This window comes from Calidris pugnax, unplaced genomic scaffold (genome assembly GCF_001431845.1).
Source record: "Calidris pugnax isolate Ruff unplaced genomic scaffold, ASM143184v1 scaffold44, whole genome shotgun sequence".
NCBI classification, from domain to species: Eukaryota; Metazoa; Chordata; class Aves; order Charadriiformes; family Scolopacidae; genus Calidris; species Calidris pugnax.
The window spans coordinates 42,777,058-42,796,025 of NW_015094506.1; the positions used below are offsets into that span (position 1 = coordinate 42,777,058).

General features: G+C 37.7%; 1 protein-coding gene across 1 annotated transcript in view; it reads right to left on the minus strand.

The window, feature by feature from the left end:
* Positions 1 to 3,545: 3,545 nt before the first annotated feature.
* The window catches only part of CPNE8 (copine VIII), a 106,247-nt gene continuing 90,824 nt past the window's right edge, over positions 3,546 to 18,968 (minus strand). The window contains exons 18-20 of the mRNA XM_014963195.1: positions 16,970 to 17,027; positions 14,248 to 14,321; positions 3,546 to 5,322 (exon numbers count right to left, since the gene is read on the minus strand). Of these exons, the coding sequence (XP_014818681.1) occupies positions 5,134 to 5,322; positions 14,248 to 14,321; positions 16,970 to 17,027 (321 nt within the window). The 3' untranslated portion in view covers positions 3,546 to 5,133. The remainder of the gene's footprint in view (positions 5,323 to 14,247; positions 14,322 to 16,969; positions 17,028 to 18,968) is intronic.

Here is an 18,968-nt window from a genome sequence, read left to right on the forward strand (position 1 = left end):
GCCCACTCAGCTGAAGACGCAGCGTTCAGGACTAATCACTTTGCACGCACAGTCAATTGCTTTGATTTCACCATCAGCCCGAAGCAAACCCAAGGACAGAACAGCCTGTGGTGGGGGGGACGCACAGGCCACCCGGTGATTATGACAATCGTGTTCCTATGGAGGCTGGGCAGAATTTTTGCTCCCTGGGGAACAGACCAATGCAGAAGTGATGGAATTGCTCAGCACGCTGCCACAGCCCGCCGTGGCTTGGGAAGGCTGTCCCACCACCCGTGGCACACACGGGACTAGGAACCAGGCTGCACACTTGTGGGGCAGGTGCCCCACAGCAGTCGTACGCCCTCTGTAGCACAGGATAAGAACACTCAGTCACTGCAATACCTGTGATTGCTTAGGAAATAAAATCATCAAATAAGAATCACAACGATGAAATTGCCCAATATCAGGCTGTAGGCATATGCTCAAAAATGTGGTACTCTATACCCTTTGCTTAGATGACCAACTTGAAAAGAAGTCATCTACCGACACTTGCACTCTAATGGCAATGATCATAAATGCACTGTGCTGGCTTGATATAAAACCCGAGATCACACCGTATCAGTTCAGTGGCAAAGAAGCAATAATCCATCATGGAGTGCTGAAGAAAATTTGTACTATTACCATAAAGCATTTTGAAAGAAAGTAAGAGCTCACTTCATATGAAAAACGGGAGCAGTATGAAGCAACAACCTAACAATGGGAGCAGACACAGACACAGTCAGTCCTTCCTGAAAAGGATTATTTCTGCTGCGATGGCATCAACCTGCTCCCACATGTGCATTCACATCAGTGGGGCTTCTCCTAACCTCACACAGAGACCCCTGCTGTGGTTGTCACTGTGGTCATCAAAAAGAGGTAGAAACAACCTCTGGCAGGGAGGCCAAGCCCATGGAAATCTTCCCTGATCATTGCCTAACCTGTTCCAGCAAGTCCTCGGTGACCCAACAGTTCCACACCTTATTCAAAGTCTTGAAATGGGACCTGGTACACCAGCTGAGGCCACCGTTATTCTGAGAACGACGAAAGGATTATTTTAGGTGACCTATATTCAAAGCTTCCACTCGGACACCCTCCCCTCAATGTCTATTTTGTGATCCACTACAACCTCAGACACCATTTTGCAGAATTGCTGCAGAGCCAGAAACTATTGCAACGGTGTAGTAGGTTTTTGTTATTTTAAGTACTCTTACCTATTTGCCCTGTTTGAACTTGCTCCTCTTTAAGGTATTTCTTCTAATTCATAAAAATAATGTCAAGTTTTAATCCCATCTTTGGAAGCGATTAAACTATTTCCAGTTGGTTTAATCTGCTAATTTAATAAACTTCTTTTATATATTGTGCCATCAATGGAAAAGACTGAATAATACCAAAACCCTCAGACGGGTCCCTATGGAATATCAATTGCTGTATTTTTCCAGCTTGATCATGAAAGACTGGGAGCATTTTTCTGAACAGTCTTACCAGTTCTGTAGTTATTTCATAACACTTCAAATAAAGTCATTATCTCCTGCTTTGCTTTTAAAATGTCACGTTAAAGCAGCTGTTTCTCTCTTTTATCCTGAAGCTCATGATACTGTTTTTCAAGAAAACTGTTTCACAAGAGTGTATTATTAACAAGTTTTTATTGGTAGATGTAAACCTTTGCCTAGATTTATATTTTTTTTATGGACTATTTAATTCAATGATTATCCCTCTCTATGAAGCCTGAAGGAAAGAGATACCGTGCATTTCAGTTCTCCCTAGATTTACTGTTTCCTCACTCTTTTGTTAAATAACAGACTCAACTTTCCTTCCCTTTCTAGCATGGGTTTTACTAAGCTTTAGCAGTCACAATTTATTTGTGGTTTTCTGTCCTGTTTTCACATATATCCGTGCTATCTTTTATTTATCCATAATAACACATTGTCCTTTTCAATTCTTCTTGATTTTTCTGTTTAAAGAACTTCTGATGCAGCCACAACAACCTCTTACTGTGCTCCCTAGTTTCCCACTGCATTGCTATAATTTGTCATTATGTGTCCTGCCATTTTATAAAGTATTCCAGAGTGAATTTCATCTGTCCCTACTTAGGCGAGAATTTCCAGCTTTTCAAAATGTGTCTTTTCAGAGAATACCTGCTTCTCCTGAACTCTGCTCCTCTCCTTCAGACGCCTCCCTGGGAGAGCACACTTAAACTTCTTTGTGTACGGAAGCGAGTTGAAGTCCACATTAATTCTATTGTACAGGCTGCCAACTTTGCCTAAAATTACACAGTTCTGTTTTGTAAGTAAGATCAAAACAATTTCTTCTTCCAGATTAGCAAACCATTCCCCACCAGTCAGAATCAAACCTAAAAGAGTCGCTCTCAAATTACTTCCTCCACGAGCCAGAGTCCTTCCTCACTTGTAGCAACATTTGTACAGTTCACCCCCTGCCACAGCATTTTCTGCACGTATTACAAGGAAAACACCTGTTCCAAGATGGATACCAAAGGAAGAAAGCTTTCATCAAGGCCAACAGTTTCCCTTTCAGGGCAATTCCTTTGTCACCTAACACGTCACCTTGTACCTTTCTTAAACACAAATACTCTCTGCTACTCTTCAGTCAAAAAAAATTACCAAGTTTTGGTGGCAGTTAGCGTTGCTTGGGAAAGAATACGAGTTTCGTGTTCCATTATTCTTAAGAAAAAAAAAAAAAAGCTGCATATGATATTTTGGAGAAATTCAAGCTGTGACCATTAACTCTCATTTCTGATACTGGACCGACTGAGGCTACTGCGTGAGTCTACGTCATGATTCTCATACGTGTTACAGAACCAAGATGTAAAACACATAGGGCATGCCATAAGTCTGCAAAAACTCTCCTTTTCCCATTAGAATACTTAGTCCGCTGATCACATCTACTTCTATCCATTAAATATGTTAGATTTAGAAGCCAATACCAAACAGAAGAAGAATCAGCAGTGCAGAACAGAATAGGCTGGTACTTGGGCTGGACAGCAAAAATAAATTTGATTAATATCTTTAAAAGTTCCTTCACTTGTTAAATGAGTTGTTAAATTAGTTTGAGACTGATCTTTGGATTAATAAAAGGTGCTGGTTAAATAAGAGCTATTAGCTAATCGCTCTAAACTGAATAAAAGAAGTTTGTAGTTTTGGCCTTAGAATGAAAACCTGTTAAATACATGGGCCGCTGGGAACCAATACAAATGTCAGCATCAAGATTTGTCTAACCAAATGAAACAACAGAAATATAACACTAAACCAGTTATGTCTAAAGTGCCAACACTGTAATTAAGGAAAATAAATGCAGAAGATGGAAGGAGACCACCACCATTCAGTAGATTTAAACTTACTCTTTATAGATGCACTTTCATCAAAATTTGTAGTTGCCAGGTATCAAATTGCATTCATGCGACATCAATCCACTAAGAAATACATATTTTGGTGAGAAAATTAAAGTCCATATTTATGTAAAAACTGTTTTGAAATAAAAATAAAACAATATTTATTTTTACAAAAAAAATCTTTTTTTTTTTTTTACTAACAGAATAATTATCTGGAAAAGGTAATTTCCCACATGAGATAGTTAAAGGAAGTTAAATAGATTTAAAAACGGAAGATTCTGCATTTACATAGTTATATGCCGTTAATATTGAAGATATGTTTTCTGGCAAAAAACTTTTCATGCTTAAAAAACGCACCTTAGTTTTATACTGTACATTACAACATACAGTAGTAAGAAACAGAAGTAGTAAACAGGTTATATGCAAAGAAAAGAAGTTACATTACAAGACAGTTACAACTGTGACACAAAAAATTAAAATGTTCCGTTTTAACAGTATTTGAAGGCAATTCACAATCATTTCAGGAGTTTTGTGAAATTTAAGGCCATTAGTTCTAAATAAAATGTATTTGACACAAACTCACAAAACTGTGTATTTTGTAAAAACTGTACATGCAAAACCATTGTATAATTATATATGAACAGGCATATAGTAAAATTTTTGGGTAGTTCCGTACACAAAATTGTGCACAAAGCAACATGGTTGTGCAATTTTTAAACCAGTTAATTAGCATTATCATTCATGCACCCTGAATGGAAATGTGATTAATGACAATACTAAACCCAAATATTAAGAGCCAGCATCCCTTTGAATGGGAAATCTAGACAAAAAAAGTTAAAATTTTAAATTAAGTTTAAAATGGTCCATTATAAAACATCTGTTGTAATCGCTCCAAAAGACTTTTCTGATGCAAAATTTCCAGCGCTTTAAGGAATGCATGACAAGATTTAATGAGCTCAGTGAGTCAACTATAATACTCTGATAGTTCTGATTTGAGGTAATTTGCCTTAATTACTTATAGCAAGTAACTCTTCCAATTTGCTTCAGTAACTAGTTTAAAAAACTGTAAACTTAGATAAACTTAGAAATTGGAGAATCTCTGAAAAAATACACATACCTCCCCCTTAAAGTTTGGAGTTAGTGATAAGCCTTATGCAATCATGTTATTCACATTTTAGGAGTTGATTCTCAAACTGTGAGATGAATGGATTACCGAGAACTGACTGAAGCAATTCCGGTATTGGAAAAAAAATAGGTATTTGTCCTTTTCTTAATTTTCATTTGTATTTGTCTGGACAAACATTCAAAGAGATATTGCTTCTCTTGTTATCTTGTGACAAACTATTGCAAGCTAGAAGACATGTGAGTCAATATTCCAAACTTTTTTTCTTAAGAATAGTTATAAAAGTACTGAAATTTAAAAATAGTAACATGTAAACATTGATACAGAGTAATAGCATTCCTATACATTTATATACACACAGTATTCAGAGAGGACAATATCTTCTCAGTTGAAATCCTGACTTGTGCTTTCCCCTCCAATAAATACATCAAAAAAGTAGGGGTTTTTGTCAAAAAAAAAAAAAAAAAAAAAAAAAAGACTCAGAACACCAACATTTTGCTCCTAGCATTTAAAAGCTTTCCAGTTGCTCATGCAACCATAGGAGAATTTTGGTATGTGAAGAGAATTTTTCCAGCTCCAAGAAGTTATCAGAGGCTACTGCTGCACCCAGAGACTCTTGTGATAAACACCGAGCGCTTTGGAGCGGTCATATCTGAGTCTGCAACACGTGAATGGGGGGTGTGTAGGGTGGTGGTGCAGGCGATGGCTTTATTCCTCTGACTCTCATGTAGGAGAGAAACTGCTCTGGGATCTCAGCTAAAACATCTTTAGCGAGTCTTGCCATGCTCAACACGTGGTTTCCACTTCTGTCAATGTAATCTCGGAATGGCACAAACTACAAAACAAGAGAGATGTTCACACAAGGTCATTATGCAGACACAGAATCCATCTTACAACATAAAAATGAGAAAGTTTTACCTAGGGAGTTAAGAGTACATGAATATTCTACCTTACATATTCAATAAATACATATACATATTTTGGATTTTATATTCTATATAACCACACTGTATCTCAATTTTTAGAAATCCATCTTCTAATAGAAACAGCGTTGTACTTTCACTTGGGTGAAGTTCTTCACCTAAGCCATGGCTAGCTCAGATTGCTAGTTACGTGTTTCATTGATGTATTTGGGTCATCTCATCCCTTTTCATATAAGAAGGAAATTCTGTCTCAGAAAGCTATTCTTAGCTTACGTTTCCTGCTCGTGGGGATCTCCTACCAGACTGCCTCTGCTCTGGCACTTTGTGAATAGAATTTTTGCCATCTGAAGTGAACAAAATAGAAAGGATGACTTGATATTCTTGACCTTTTGGCATTATGCCTAGTAGAACTACGAACCACCTGAACGCTTTTTATATGATACTAACAAATGCATAAAGAATCTAAGCAAAAAGGACTGGACTCAAAAAAGAACTTGTTCTGTGATACCCAGATCTCCAACACCTAAAAAGTTAGCTACCCAGCTCTGGCTTGGATTTCATAATAATTAATGAGATGCTTGTGCTGCTGCTACAGAAAATAAGAAACAATCCAGGCTCCTTGATTTTTATTCACAACAGACAGCGTGCAGAGATGTAGTGGGTTAAGCTAGATAATAGGTTATGCCAAAGGGAAGGCTGATTTGAAATTCTGCTTCTTGCTCAGATTTTGGAGTCTATCTCAGGGCAACAGCTGGGTGACTCTTCAAAATTGGGATTCAGTGTCCAAAGCTACTTCTGGTACTGATATGCCAGGCTGTTCTGTGATGGAATCCAAAGCATAATGCTGCCTTTCCCCCCACTCCTGCACAACACAGGGAAGGTTTAATTGTTAACTGTTGTACTCCAGGATAAAACTAAAACTGATTGAGAAGTCAGGCCCACAGATCTCTCATCTCCTGGCTGAACTCTAAAATCTGAAGACTTTTTTGCCCATCATACCAACCAGATACATTTTGCTTTACTGGATGCACAGAAACCAAGCAAGTGTACAACTTTAATTCCACTTTTCTAAAAAGCATTGAAGTCTTCAAGATATAGGGGAACACTAAATTACAGTGCAAGTTTAGCCTACACTGTATTTCTGAGATCCTGAGAGTTTTCCAGAAAAGTCAGAAACAAACAAAAAAAATCCACTAAATATATCAGACAAATGAAAAAAAATCTTGGAGAAAACACCAAACCAAAAACCCAACCAAAACCAAAGACAACATTTCAGCAATAAAGAACCTGAACTTAATTACACCATTTTCACAACAACTTTGGAAAGCACTTCTCACCCTGGAGTTATGAAACCTATCTAGGCATCAATCTCCTACTAAAAGGTATTTAGAATTCAAGTAAGGGATGATCTTTTGCATAACTCTCCTAAAAAGGATCTCAAATTGCCAGAAAAAAGGCTTCAAGCCTAAGCATTTGAACCATGTTGAATTAAACTGAAATCTGTCACCAAATTAAGCATAAACGGCTACTGATTAGGGCATTTCCCAAGGAAGCAGCAGATCTGCAGCTTCTTAGAAGATGATGACTTAGTCACAGAATTGCTGGAAGTGACCTCTAGAGATCCTTTAGTCCAACCCTGCTGCTTGAGCAGAGCCAGGTAGCCCGGGCTGCCATAAACAAGAGTAATCAAAAAGACTGTTCAGTGAGAGTAGCCTTTATTCCAGACAGAAGTATCCTTTACCTCTTCATTCTGTTGTGTCCAAGAACATATCAGGCATAAGGGCAGGAGAGCAACAGGCAAAAGGAACATGATATCAGGGCATTAAGCTAGGAAGCAAGGTATCTGCAGCTCCATAATTAGCTGTCAAATATTTCTGTGTTTATTCAGCAACTCTTCAATATAAGAGACAAGCACATACTGTGACATTTACTAGAACTGACTCCTCAATTTCATAAAAAATGCTCTAGCAGCTTTTAGAAGGCAGCCCAGCACTGCCCTGTTTCAAATGGTTGTTCCTTCTTAAACTCCATCAACTTTTCTATAAGAATTCATCTGACCACCCCCAGGAGCATGAAGTCAGAACAATAACAAAACAAAACAAGCATCTCTCTAGCCTGCTGGCTTACACATTCAGCTGGGAAGGGATCAGATTGGTGTTCATTTCCCCTCATGTGGTTATTCATTTTCAAATACACAGTCAGTCTTCTGTGAAAAGCACATGTGGTCTGAGATGAAGAATAAAATGTGTCCTGTCCCAAAAGACCACCTTACCCATTAGTCTGCAGACATGAAAACTCAGACCAATGCTCTGCAGCAAAGGGAGGCAATTTCTGCAGTGTAATTGTTGAAATGCAATTATACAATATAGATGGCCTGAATTTGTTCTCTCTCTCCTCTCCAAACGGTATATAGATGTTGGAGGAGCTGGAGGAACTATGGACAGATAAGCATACAGATATGCAATGACAGCAAGGCCTTGAGCTAACATGTGTAGGAACTAGAGGTAGCAGAGGAACAAAATGAAAGATGTAAGAAACCACAGGGAAATTGATGAAATGTAAAGTGCTTTTTCTATAGTTCTAGAGTTTCATTTAAAAGGGTAATATACAAAATTTTCAAGGGAACCAATAGGTACATTACTACAACTAAGCATTTTCCTAGAACTCTAAAACTAGAAAAAAATGTAACAAAGGAGCAGAACTGAGGAAGAATTGGTACACATGAAATGGAGAGTTCCTACAATACGTATGTATGCTAGTGAGGAGGGAATAATGAAGTTCTTGTCTTTACATGAATTGCAGCCAGTAGTAAATACAACAGATCCACTGACTCACTGTTAGCAGGCAATGTTTTCCTTTACCAATTGAATTAAAATATTTCACAATACTGACTGTTAAAATTAACAGTTCATTTCACTACCTAACTTTAACTAACGCAATACACAAAAAAGATAAACTTTTTATATTTGAGTAGTTAATTTTATAAAAGAAAGTAGGTTTTATTCTGCCAGATATAAAATAAAGGTCATAACAAACCTAAAGGGTTTGACATTATCCCCTCTTATTTATTTAGGTAGCCTATAATGAATTTGTTGGTATTTAGACAGAAAAAGAGCACAAAAAAATGCTGCCTTCAGGTAATTCAATATGACTTGGGGTAAAATTCTGATTGAAATATGTTAATAGAAAATAAATATTTTATTACATTTTGGATATGCAATGAATTCTAAAGAAATACAAAAGGGTATTCATTGCATATTATTTTTTATTACTCAGTAGAAATTAGAATATTTCTGATGTAAAACAGTTTCACAGATCTGTTTAGAACATTTCAAGAACTCTTCCCATTGACGCTCTTCGAATGTAAAACCAGCAGCTTTTGGAGCTGCTGTTGTTTGAAGAAGTTATGTTATAATTATAAATATTATATGTTATAAATTACAAATTATAATTACACTGTGTATATTTAAAAAGCACTTAAGCATAAGTGCAATGCTGTCAGAGGTATCCGAATTAGCTTTAAAAAATCCAACATGGCAAAAGGCTTTGCAGAAATATTAGTTTGGGGTCCATAAACACTTGCAGCTCTGGAGCCAGATCTCCACATATTGCTCTGTTGAACAGTACTGACATATACAGCATACAGGTTACAGACAGCCCCTCTCCAGCCCAATATGGGACTAACAAGGAACATCATGAAGGCTTTGACAAAATAAGAAATGTTATTCCTTGCCTCTTGTTCAGCTGTCCAGGTTCTCCTCATCCCTACTTTTATAATTACCTTTTTGACAACACTGACTAAAGCAGCCAGCATGCCTTACTCTTAGAAGAGTTTGATATATCACTCTCCCATCAGTTGCTTTCTCTGCATGTTGCAGAAACGAAAAAAGTCTGCTTTTCAATTATTAGAAAAAGTAATTTATGAATCTATGACTCTTTAATGTATATCCATACAGATTATGAGGGTAATTTAATTGCTGTCATCTGCTGTCATCTTATTCTCATTTCTGATTGCCACTTAGGAAAAAAATAGAGAAGGAATTTTAATGTAGTATTAAATGCACTGAGAAGCTTTAAGAGTGGAAAAAAGATCTGATCATTTTAACTTCCATATATTTATGTAAATTAGTCTATTTTGTTTTCTAAACAAAAAGAACTATAAAACCAGGTGTCATATACATGTTTTGAACACTTCCTTAGATTGAGATATTGTATCCACCGGCAGTTCTCAAATTCTTAAACATTCACATACCAGTATTTATTACATTAAAAATTTTGAAAAGTTTCCATTCCTGCACGTATAAACGAAAACAAATATATACATTCCAAAGTTCTTCAGCTGCAATCTGACCTTAATTATTATTAAAACATTATTGCCTGCAATATGAGCTATTAATATAGCAAGCTCAAGTTATTTGATATACATATATTCTTTCTACTAAACAACAATAATAATATAAAAATCCAACCTGGCTTGGAGAGAAATAAGTGAAAATAAGCAAGAGGAAAAATAAGTGAAGACTATTAATTTTGACAAATAGGAAGAATAAAAGGAGAAGAAGAAATGGCAGATCTAAGGTAAGGTTTGACCTCAGGATGCCTGTCAGTGTTGAAGAGGCATTTGGACAATGCCCTTAATAACATGCTTTAACTTTTGGTCAGCCCTGAAGTGGTCAGACAGTTGGGCTGGATGTCTGTTGTAGGTCCCTTCCAATTGAAATATTCTATTTCATAAATGTATTCAGACATTTCCAGGAAAATATGCCTTACGTAAAAGATTTAGTTTTAGACAGGTATCATTCTTTCTACAGTCATCAGGTTGATCCAATTTTCCAGCAGTTTGCTGTTTTTCAAATGTCCACTTCTTTAACTTTAGCAAGAAGGGACCGGTGTGCTGAACTACCAAATGTCTTTCCCTTTGTTTGCTTCCACTTTAGTAGCAGAAAATAAAAAATGCATAGGTAGTTAAATTTGATTTGATCAAGAAGATAATTATGAAATAAATTCTGTCCAGGCAAGATGTGGTGCCTGGAGCATGGATGAAGTACGTAGTTTGGACAGCCTTTGGAGTTTTAGAAATCTGAGCTCTGAGGGGAAGGGGGATTATGGTGGGCGTGTATGTGCATGCAAACTGCCATACCATCCCTGACGGTGGTTGCATAGGTATGAATCACAACTACGGGGCTGACTGAATGACTGTAGAGAGCAGAACAGAGCCAGAGGACTTTGGCGGAGAAATGGAGGTGTCTGTGAATGTAAATGAGAGTAGCCCTCTTACAGCTTGGTTCAGTCACATAAACATGCAACATAGAATCCTAGAATGGTTTGGATTGGAAGGGACTTTTAAGGGTTACCTAGTCCAACCCCCGTGCAATAAGCAGGGACATCTTCAACTACTTCAGGGTGCTCAGAATCCTGTCCAGACTGTCCTTGAACATTTCCAGGGATGAGACATCAACAACCTCTCTGGACAACCTGTTCCAGCTATCATCTGAGGTTCCTTAAAGCATGAGACATCTTCATGGTTACACCTGGCAGACCCAACATAGGAACTGGGAGACACCCATGGTCTTCTGGACTGGCAGTTAGAGGCAAGGGAAGACACCCTCGGCATCTCAAATGCACTTGTTACAAGTGTAGGTATTGCCGACTTCCACAAAAGCTGCCGTTTTTCTTTATGGAATCATAGGAGATTGCAGTACGGAGCCAACTAACTCTTCTCCCATGGCTGTACAACCCTAGGACTACAGATCACTTCGCCGTCAGTTAGGGGTCACTTCCTAATGAATGCAGATCCACTACTGTTATATAAAGGCTTATAGGTATCACGGAGAGTTTCTGAGCTTGTTATGAACACCCCAAGATAAAGTATGTCAGGTAAAACGAAAGGCAAGAATATAGACAGAAGCAAGACAAATAGGATCAGTGAAAACTAACTTAAAGAGTAAATTTTCTCTCCCACCTGCACAATGTCTCTTTCTGCAAACTTTCCTCTTGAAGAAATCCTCACTACATCACCATCCAGTTCTTCCATAGCTTAAAAAAAAAGAAACAAAATGAATTAATCTATGAGTTCAGCTACATTACAGTCTTACTCAGAAAAACTTTAGTTAATTTACAATTTAGGGCAACAAAACCAACAACTGTTATTTAGGTAACTCTTTAAGATCATTTGTGCCATAAAATACATCATGCTTTTTAGTTATTTTGCACTTTTTCATGCTATGCTGACAATACACACTTTTTGCCTCTATTGTCACCTTCAGAACAAAACAGACCATGACAAGGTCCTTATCCTTCAAGCTCTAAAAGCAACAAGTATATCTGCCTTGGTAAGGCTATATTTGTACTTTCATAGGTGGAGAAGAATTCACCTTAAGCAATTATTCTTACAGAAGATACCATAGAACACAGCACAAAGAGGTAATAATTCACAATCATACTGGAAATGTAATGACTGTAAGTGCATAGAAATGAGGAGTCCTTAAAAAAAAAAATAATTAAATTTATTAGGTAACTCTTCTTGTATCTTTCTGAGCAGGATCCAGGAAAAATCTAAACTTGTCCAAATACCCAGAAGCCATTCTAGATAGAAAGGCATACCTGCTTTCTGGTTAGACTTGGGATCACACATTATTGCTTAGCCATTGGATCTGCAATCCTACAATCCTTCTTTCAGCATATGCTGTGAAAATCAAAGCCCTGCATCACTGAGCTTCTCAGGGCTTTATGACTGAGTTCACTATAACCAGCATTCCAAAGCCTAGTTCTTCTAGAACAAGAACTAGAGAGCATAAATGATGCTATCAAGAGCTAAGTTCAAGCCAAACAAAAGAGGAAAGAATTAGTAGGTTCTGTAGAGAAGAATCTGTAGAGCATGTTGCCAGATGATGCTGTTATTGCAATATATGTATGTGTGTTCAAACCAGGAGACAGATAGATAACCCCCCATGGCCATGTCAGATCTGTAGAGCGTGTTGCCAGATGATGCTGTTGCTGCAAAATATGTATGTGTGTTCAAACCAGGAGAAAGATAGATAACCCCCCATGGCCATGTCAGATATGGGCAGAATGGACCCCAATCTGACCTGCTATAGTCATTGCCACATCCTTAAGTAAAGCCCTGCCAAATGTATGTGCCATCTATCTCAGCTCCAGACTTTTAAGAACCCCTCTGGTATGCCCCAGAGTCTGGGAGATCTAGAGGGCAGGGGTATCTGGAGAGGAGTAGCTTAGTTCCTTTACGCTGGATGTCTGTTGTAGGTCCCTTCCAATTGAAATATTCGGGTCTGGGAGATATAGAGGGCAGGAATATCTGGAGAGGAGTAGCTTAGTTCCTTTACAGCAGAACTGGGGCTTGACTGGCGTTTGAAGCATTTCAATGGTAAGACAGTGTGCCTGGAACATACACCCTTCTGCACACACACTTTGTCCACATCGGACATGGAATCTCTTGGGTTTTCCAGAAGGAATTTCTGTAAACGGGAAAGTAATTTCTCTGCCCTCTTGGGCATTGAAGGACTACAGATTTGGAAACATCCAATAGGTGTCATAAATGTATTCAGACATTTCCAGGAAAATATGCCTTACGTAAAAGATTTAGTTTTAGACAGGTATCATTCTTTCTACAGTCATCAGGTTGATCCAATTTTCCAGCAGTTTGCTGTTTTTCAAATGTCCACTTCTTTAACTTTAGCAAGAAGGGACCGGTGTGCTGAACTACCAAATGTCTTTCCCTTTGTTTGCTTCCACTTTAGTAGCAGAAAATAAAAAATGCATAGGTAGTTAAATTTGATTTGATCAAGAAGATAATTATGAAATAAATTCTGTCCAGGCAAGATGTGGTGCCTGGAGCATGGATGAAGTACGTAGTTTGGACAGCCTTTGGAGTTTTAGAAATCTGAGCTCTGAGGGGAAGGGGGATTATGGTGGGCGTGTATGTGCATGCAAACTGCCATACCATCCCTGACGGTGGTTGCATAGGTATGAATCACAACTACGGGGCTGACTGAATGACTGTAGAGAGCAGAACAGAGCCAGAGGACTTTGGCGGAGAAATGGAGGTGTCTGTGAATGTAAATGAGAGTAGCCCTCTTACAGCTTGGTTCAGTCACATAAACATGCAACATAGAATCCTAGAATGGTTTGGATTGGAAGGGACTTTTAAGGGTTACCTAGTCCAACCCCCGTGCAATAAGCAGGGACATCTTCAACTACTTCAGGGAGAATATTTGTACAAGAATTAACAGGTACAGTCATTAGCAACTATTGCATTATAGTGCTCAGAATCCTGTCCAGACTGTCCTTGAACATTTCCAGGGATGAGACATCAACAACCTCTCTGGACAACCTGTTCCAGCTATCATCTGAGGTTCCTTAAAGCATGAGACATCTTCATGGTTACACCTGGCAGACCCAACATAGGAACTGGGAGACACCCATGGTCTTCTGGACTGGCAGTTAGAGGCAAGGGAAGACACCCTCGGCATCTCAAATGCACTTGTTACAAGTGTAGGTATTGCCGACTTCCACAAAAGCTGCCGTTTTTCTTTATGGAATCATAGGAGATTGCAGTACGGAGCCAACTAACTCTTCTCCCATGGCTGTACAACCCTAGGACTACAGATCACTTCGCCGTCAGTTAGGGGTCACTTCCTAATGAATGCAGATCCACTACTGTTATATAAAGGCTTATAGGTATCACGGAGAGTTTCTGAGCTTGTTATGAACACCCCAAGATAAAGTATGTCAGGTAAAACGAAAGGCAAGAATATAGACAGAAGCAAGACAAATAGGATCAGTGAAAACTAACTTAAAGAGTAAATTTTCTCTCCCACCTGCACAATGTCTCTTTCTGCAAACTTTCCTCTTGAAGAAATCCTCACTACATCACCATCCAGTTCTTCCATAGCTTAAAAAAAAAGAAACAAAATGAATTAATCTATGAGTTCAGCTACATTACAGTCTTACTCAGAAAAACTTTAGTTAATTTACAATTTAGGGCAACAAAACCAACAACTGTTATTTAGGTAACTCTTTAAGATCATTTGTGCCATAAAATACATCATGCTTTTTAGTTATTTTGCACTTTTTCATGCTATGCTGACAATACACACTTTTTGCCTCTATTGTCACCTTCAGAACAAAACAGACCATGACAAGGTCCTTATCCTTCAAGCTCTAAAAGCAACAAGTATATCTGCCTTGGTAAGGCTATATTTGTACTTTCATAGGTGGAGAAGAATTCACCTTAAGCAATTATTCTTACAGAAGATACCATAGAACACAGCACAAAGAGGTAATAATTCACAATCATACTGGAAATGTAATGACTGTAAGTGCATAGAAATGAGGAGTCCTTAAAAAAAAAAATAATTAAATTTATTAGGTAACTCTTCTTGTATCTTTCTGAGCAGGATCCAGGAAAAATCTAAACTTGTCCAAATACCCAGAAGCCATTCTAGATAGAAAGGCATACCTGCTTTCTGGTTAGACTTGGGATCACACATTATTGCTTAGCCATTGGATCTGCAATCCTACAATCCTTCTTTCAGCATATGCTGTGAAAATCAAAGCCCTGCATCACTGAGCTTCTCAGGGCTTTATGACTGAGTTCACTATAACCAGCATTCCAAAGCCTAGTTCTTCTAGTACAAGAACTAGAGAGCATAAATGATGCTATCAAGAGCTAAGTTCAAGCCAAACAAAAGAGGAAAGAATTAGTAGGTTCTGTAGAGAAGAATCTGTAGAGCATGTTGCCAGATGATGCTGTTATTGCAATATATGTATGTGTGTTCAAACCAGGAGACAGATAGATAACCCCCCATGGCCATGTCAGATATGGGCAGAATGGACCCCGATCTGACCTGCTATAGTCATTGTCACATCCTTAAGTAAAGCTATGCCAAATGTATGTGACATCTATCTCAGCTCCAGACTTTTAAGAACCCCTCTGGTATGCCCCAGAGTCTGGGAGATCTAGAGGGCAGGGGTATCTGGAGAGGAGTAGCTTAGTTCCTTTACAGCAGAACTGGGGCTTGACTGGCGTTTGAAGCATTTCAATGGTAAGACAGTGTGCCTGGAACATACACCCTTCTGCACACACACTTTGTCCACATCGGACATGGAATCTCTTGGGTTTTCCAGAAGGAATTTCTGTAAACGGGAAAGTAATTTCTCTGCCCTCTTGGGCATTGAAGGACTACAGATTTGGAAACATCCAATAGGTGATTTTCACTGCAGTCCATACGCAAGGAGTGTGGGTCCAAAGATGGAAACTGTATCCTCCAGTCCAAAAAGAACCCTACCATAAGAAAAACGATAGGGATGACTCCCCAAGAACTCTGCAAAGACAACCTCCAGAAGGAAAAAGAAGTCAGAATCTATATGTCCTGACTGAGTTTAAGGGGAGCCTGGGCAAACCCTAGGACTGGACAAACATGGAGAAAGGGAAAAGGCAAAGGACGGGTAAGAGAAAAATAAGTAATGTATGACCCACGTTGGAATTTTAAGGAGTAAAAATGAAGTTTGCAAATTTCCCTCGTGCATTTAGGAAGATAAACTGTCTTTTCTTATTGCTTGTGGCATACAATCATCTGAAGTGTATGTGTTGACCTGGACAATCTCTTCAAGGAATAGGATACTTAAAATTATCACTAATATAACAATTGCCAAAAAGCATAAGAAAGACAACCCCCAATAAATTTTTTTTTGGTGTTATTTTTCCTCTTGTTTTCATACTCTTAGAATATTTGTTACAAATATTCTAGGTACAGTCATTAGCAACTATTGCATTATACATCTGTGATAGTTCTAAATATATTTCATGTACAAAAGAAGGCACACTGTCTAACCAGAAGTACTAGAATTAAAAAGAAAGAATGCAGGACTTTGAGGAATAGATATACAGGGAATGCCTACACTTTATATCACAGTCCCATACACAATGGCACTTAAAAAATTAGGCCAAATCATGGAAGCAGCTTAGTTATTGCAACAGAGAATGGTGTTCCGGAATGTTACATGAAAGAATATGTAAATAATCCTGGCAATTTCTCTCCTGCTGTAATACTCTCTCAATGCTGCCATGCAGCAGGGGTCACTTCTGCTATGTAGTGAAACCCAGTTTAACCCAGATCACCTCCTCAGATGTATTTATTTTTCTCAGTATTTCTTTAGTGCAGTAAGAACAGACGATCAATATTTCCAGTCAACTGACACTTCACAAGGCAACTACATATCTGTGTTGAAGAAATTCAGCATTACTTGAGTACACTTACTTTACTGTGGGGTTTTTTTTCCACTCATCTTCTGGAGCTCTGTAAATGCTGAGCCCCCATATGGTTCTGTGACTCGAACAGAGCCTGAGGGGCTACACAGCTCCACATGGCAGCTTGTAATCATACCGACTTATCAATCAATCCAGCTGGAAATGTCAACAGTGCTTACTGCTTGTTCCATATTATGCTCTTTTAAAGAACGCTATTTGTTTGAAAAGCCACATATTACTAAAATGTAAATAAATATTAAAAATTCTAAGAAAAACACTAGAACACTTACCATCAAACTCTGCTGGTCCTACCCCAACTATGATTATTGACATTGGAAGCTTTGAAGCCTTCAAAAGAAGAAGAAAAAGAGTTTTAATGCATTACATAACCTCTGATGATGATACGGGAGATCTGAGGACAATGTGAATAAAAAACATGCAGAAGTTATGTTTTAAAGAACAATTTTTTTTTCTACCTAAAAGGTTGAGTGGTATAAAACATCTTGGATGAACACAGAAAGGCAGGTGATAATTTTAATTTATTTTTTCTTATAAAGTCTTTGAATCATATAGGATCATACTTAAACACAAAAAACACTGTTTGGATTTCATACCAATATGACAACTAAGATGACAAATTTAACTTAGAAACTTTTGTAAGCTGTTAATAATTGCAAATACGTAACTAATGACAGTTGACATTTATTTAAAGGTGTTTTGCTGTTTCTTGATTTTGCATAGCTGCTTGGAACTATCTGACACTGTTTTTTACGTAGAATTTATGCTAATTTTTCTCAAGAGAATAAATCTATTTGAGCAATTTGTATCTTATAATCCCTCCATGAATGAAATTTTATCCAAGTCAGTCATCCATGCCATGAAGTAAACAAGATACCGAACTGGCTTATGGTAAGATTTTTAATTTTAGTTCATCTTTTTCATTCAATGAAACAAGACAAAGATTATATCTGGATTTCCCTGAATAAGCTCTCTGTAAAACCTTTAAAATTACAAAGACAGTATCATAAATATTGGATTCTCCTGCCCTGATAGTAGCACCAGATATCTGCTAGTTCACAGAAATAATCTGAAACTGCTTCTGTTGAGGAGGATAACAACTGAAAAAAAACCCATCTACCTGATGTCAGGGTTAACAACTGTTCCTTATTGAGACATTCTGATGAACTGGGAAATGTCTACAGTCATTTTATACAGGAGTATACACTGGCCAAAAAATTATAGATGTACAGTTTCTGCTAAACTAAATTCTGCTTCACTGAAGTCAAGTGGTTTTAGAACATATTGTTGTATCTTTCTTTTTTGAATATAAAAAGTGTTTTTCTCCCTTATTGAAAAGATATCTCATTTTAGATATATCATCACCATTTCCCATTCTTCATCTGTCATAATACTACATGTAAAACCAACTTTATTTAAGCAGAAGATTTACAGTTAATTACCAGAAACATGCTATTTAAAGCAATGGAAATATGCCGTTCTATAAATCACTATCTACTGTTTTACACCACTACACATTATCCGCTATGTACTATACATTGACTGCAAATTCATCACAAAGCGTAACTATATAGTCAATCTTTCAGTTAAATTTTTTTAGCAGAGTAAAAAAAGTCCAGAATCCCTTGTTAGTTAAATACTTATGTGCTAGTGAAGATAATAGTAAAAGCTGCCTGGCCATGGCCCTGGACAAACAGCTCTTGGTGTCCCTGCTCGAGCAGGCGGGTTGGACAAGATGTCCTCCAGACATCCCTTCCAACCACAACCAGTCTGTGATTCTGTGATTAAGGGCTATAAATACAGTGTAACTGTAACTGAAATTACAGTGCACCGCATAAGTCAATACCAGTGAGTACAGAATACTTTCAAGTCATGAAGACACTTCTTAAAACAGAACACCTGGCTTTCAGGTTGTTGCTTGATTTCAAATAAAACATCCTTTAAAAGAGATTCCGACTCACACAGGCACAGTATAAAGTGATGCAATGTATATGAAACAGTAAGTGGCAAGGACAGCATAAAGACAAAGAGTTAAACTTTTGCAAATAAATTTAAGTGTTGGCATTTCCTGAATGACAGCATAACCTTTAAACAGTTTGGTAAAACAGAACGTGTCTGACATATATGCTGTAATGTGAAAGATGCCTAAAAGCACAATTAGTGTTAAAAAATGAAACAGATCCTTCTTGAGCTTTATACATATCAAGTTGCATTGAACATCACTGCCCTTTTTATTAGTTTGGATATTATTAAGACTGAAAAAACTGCTAT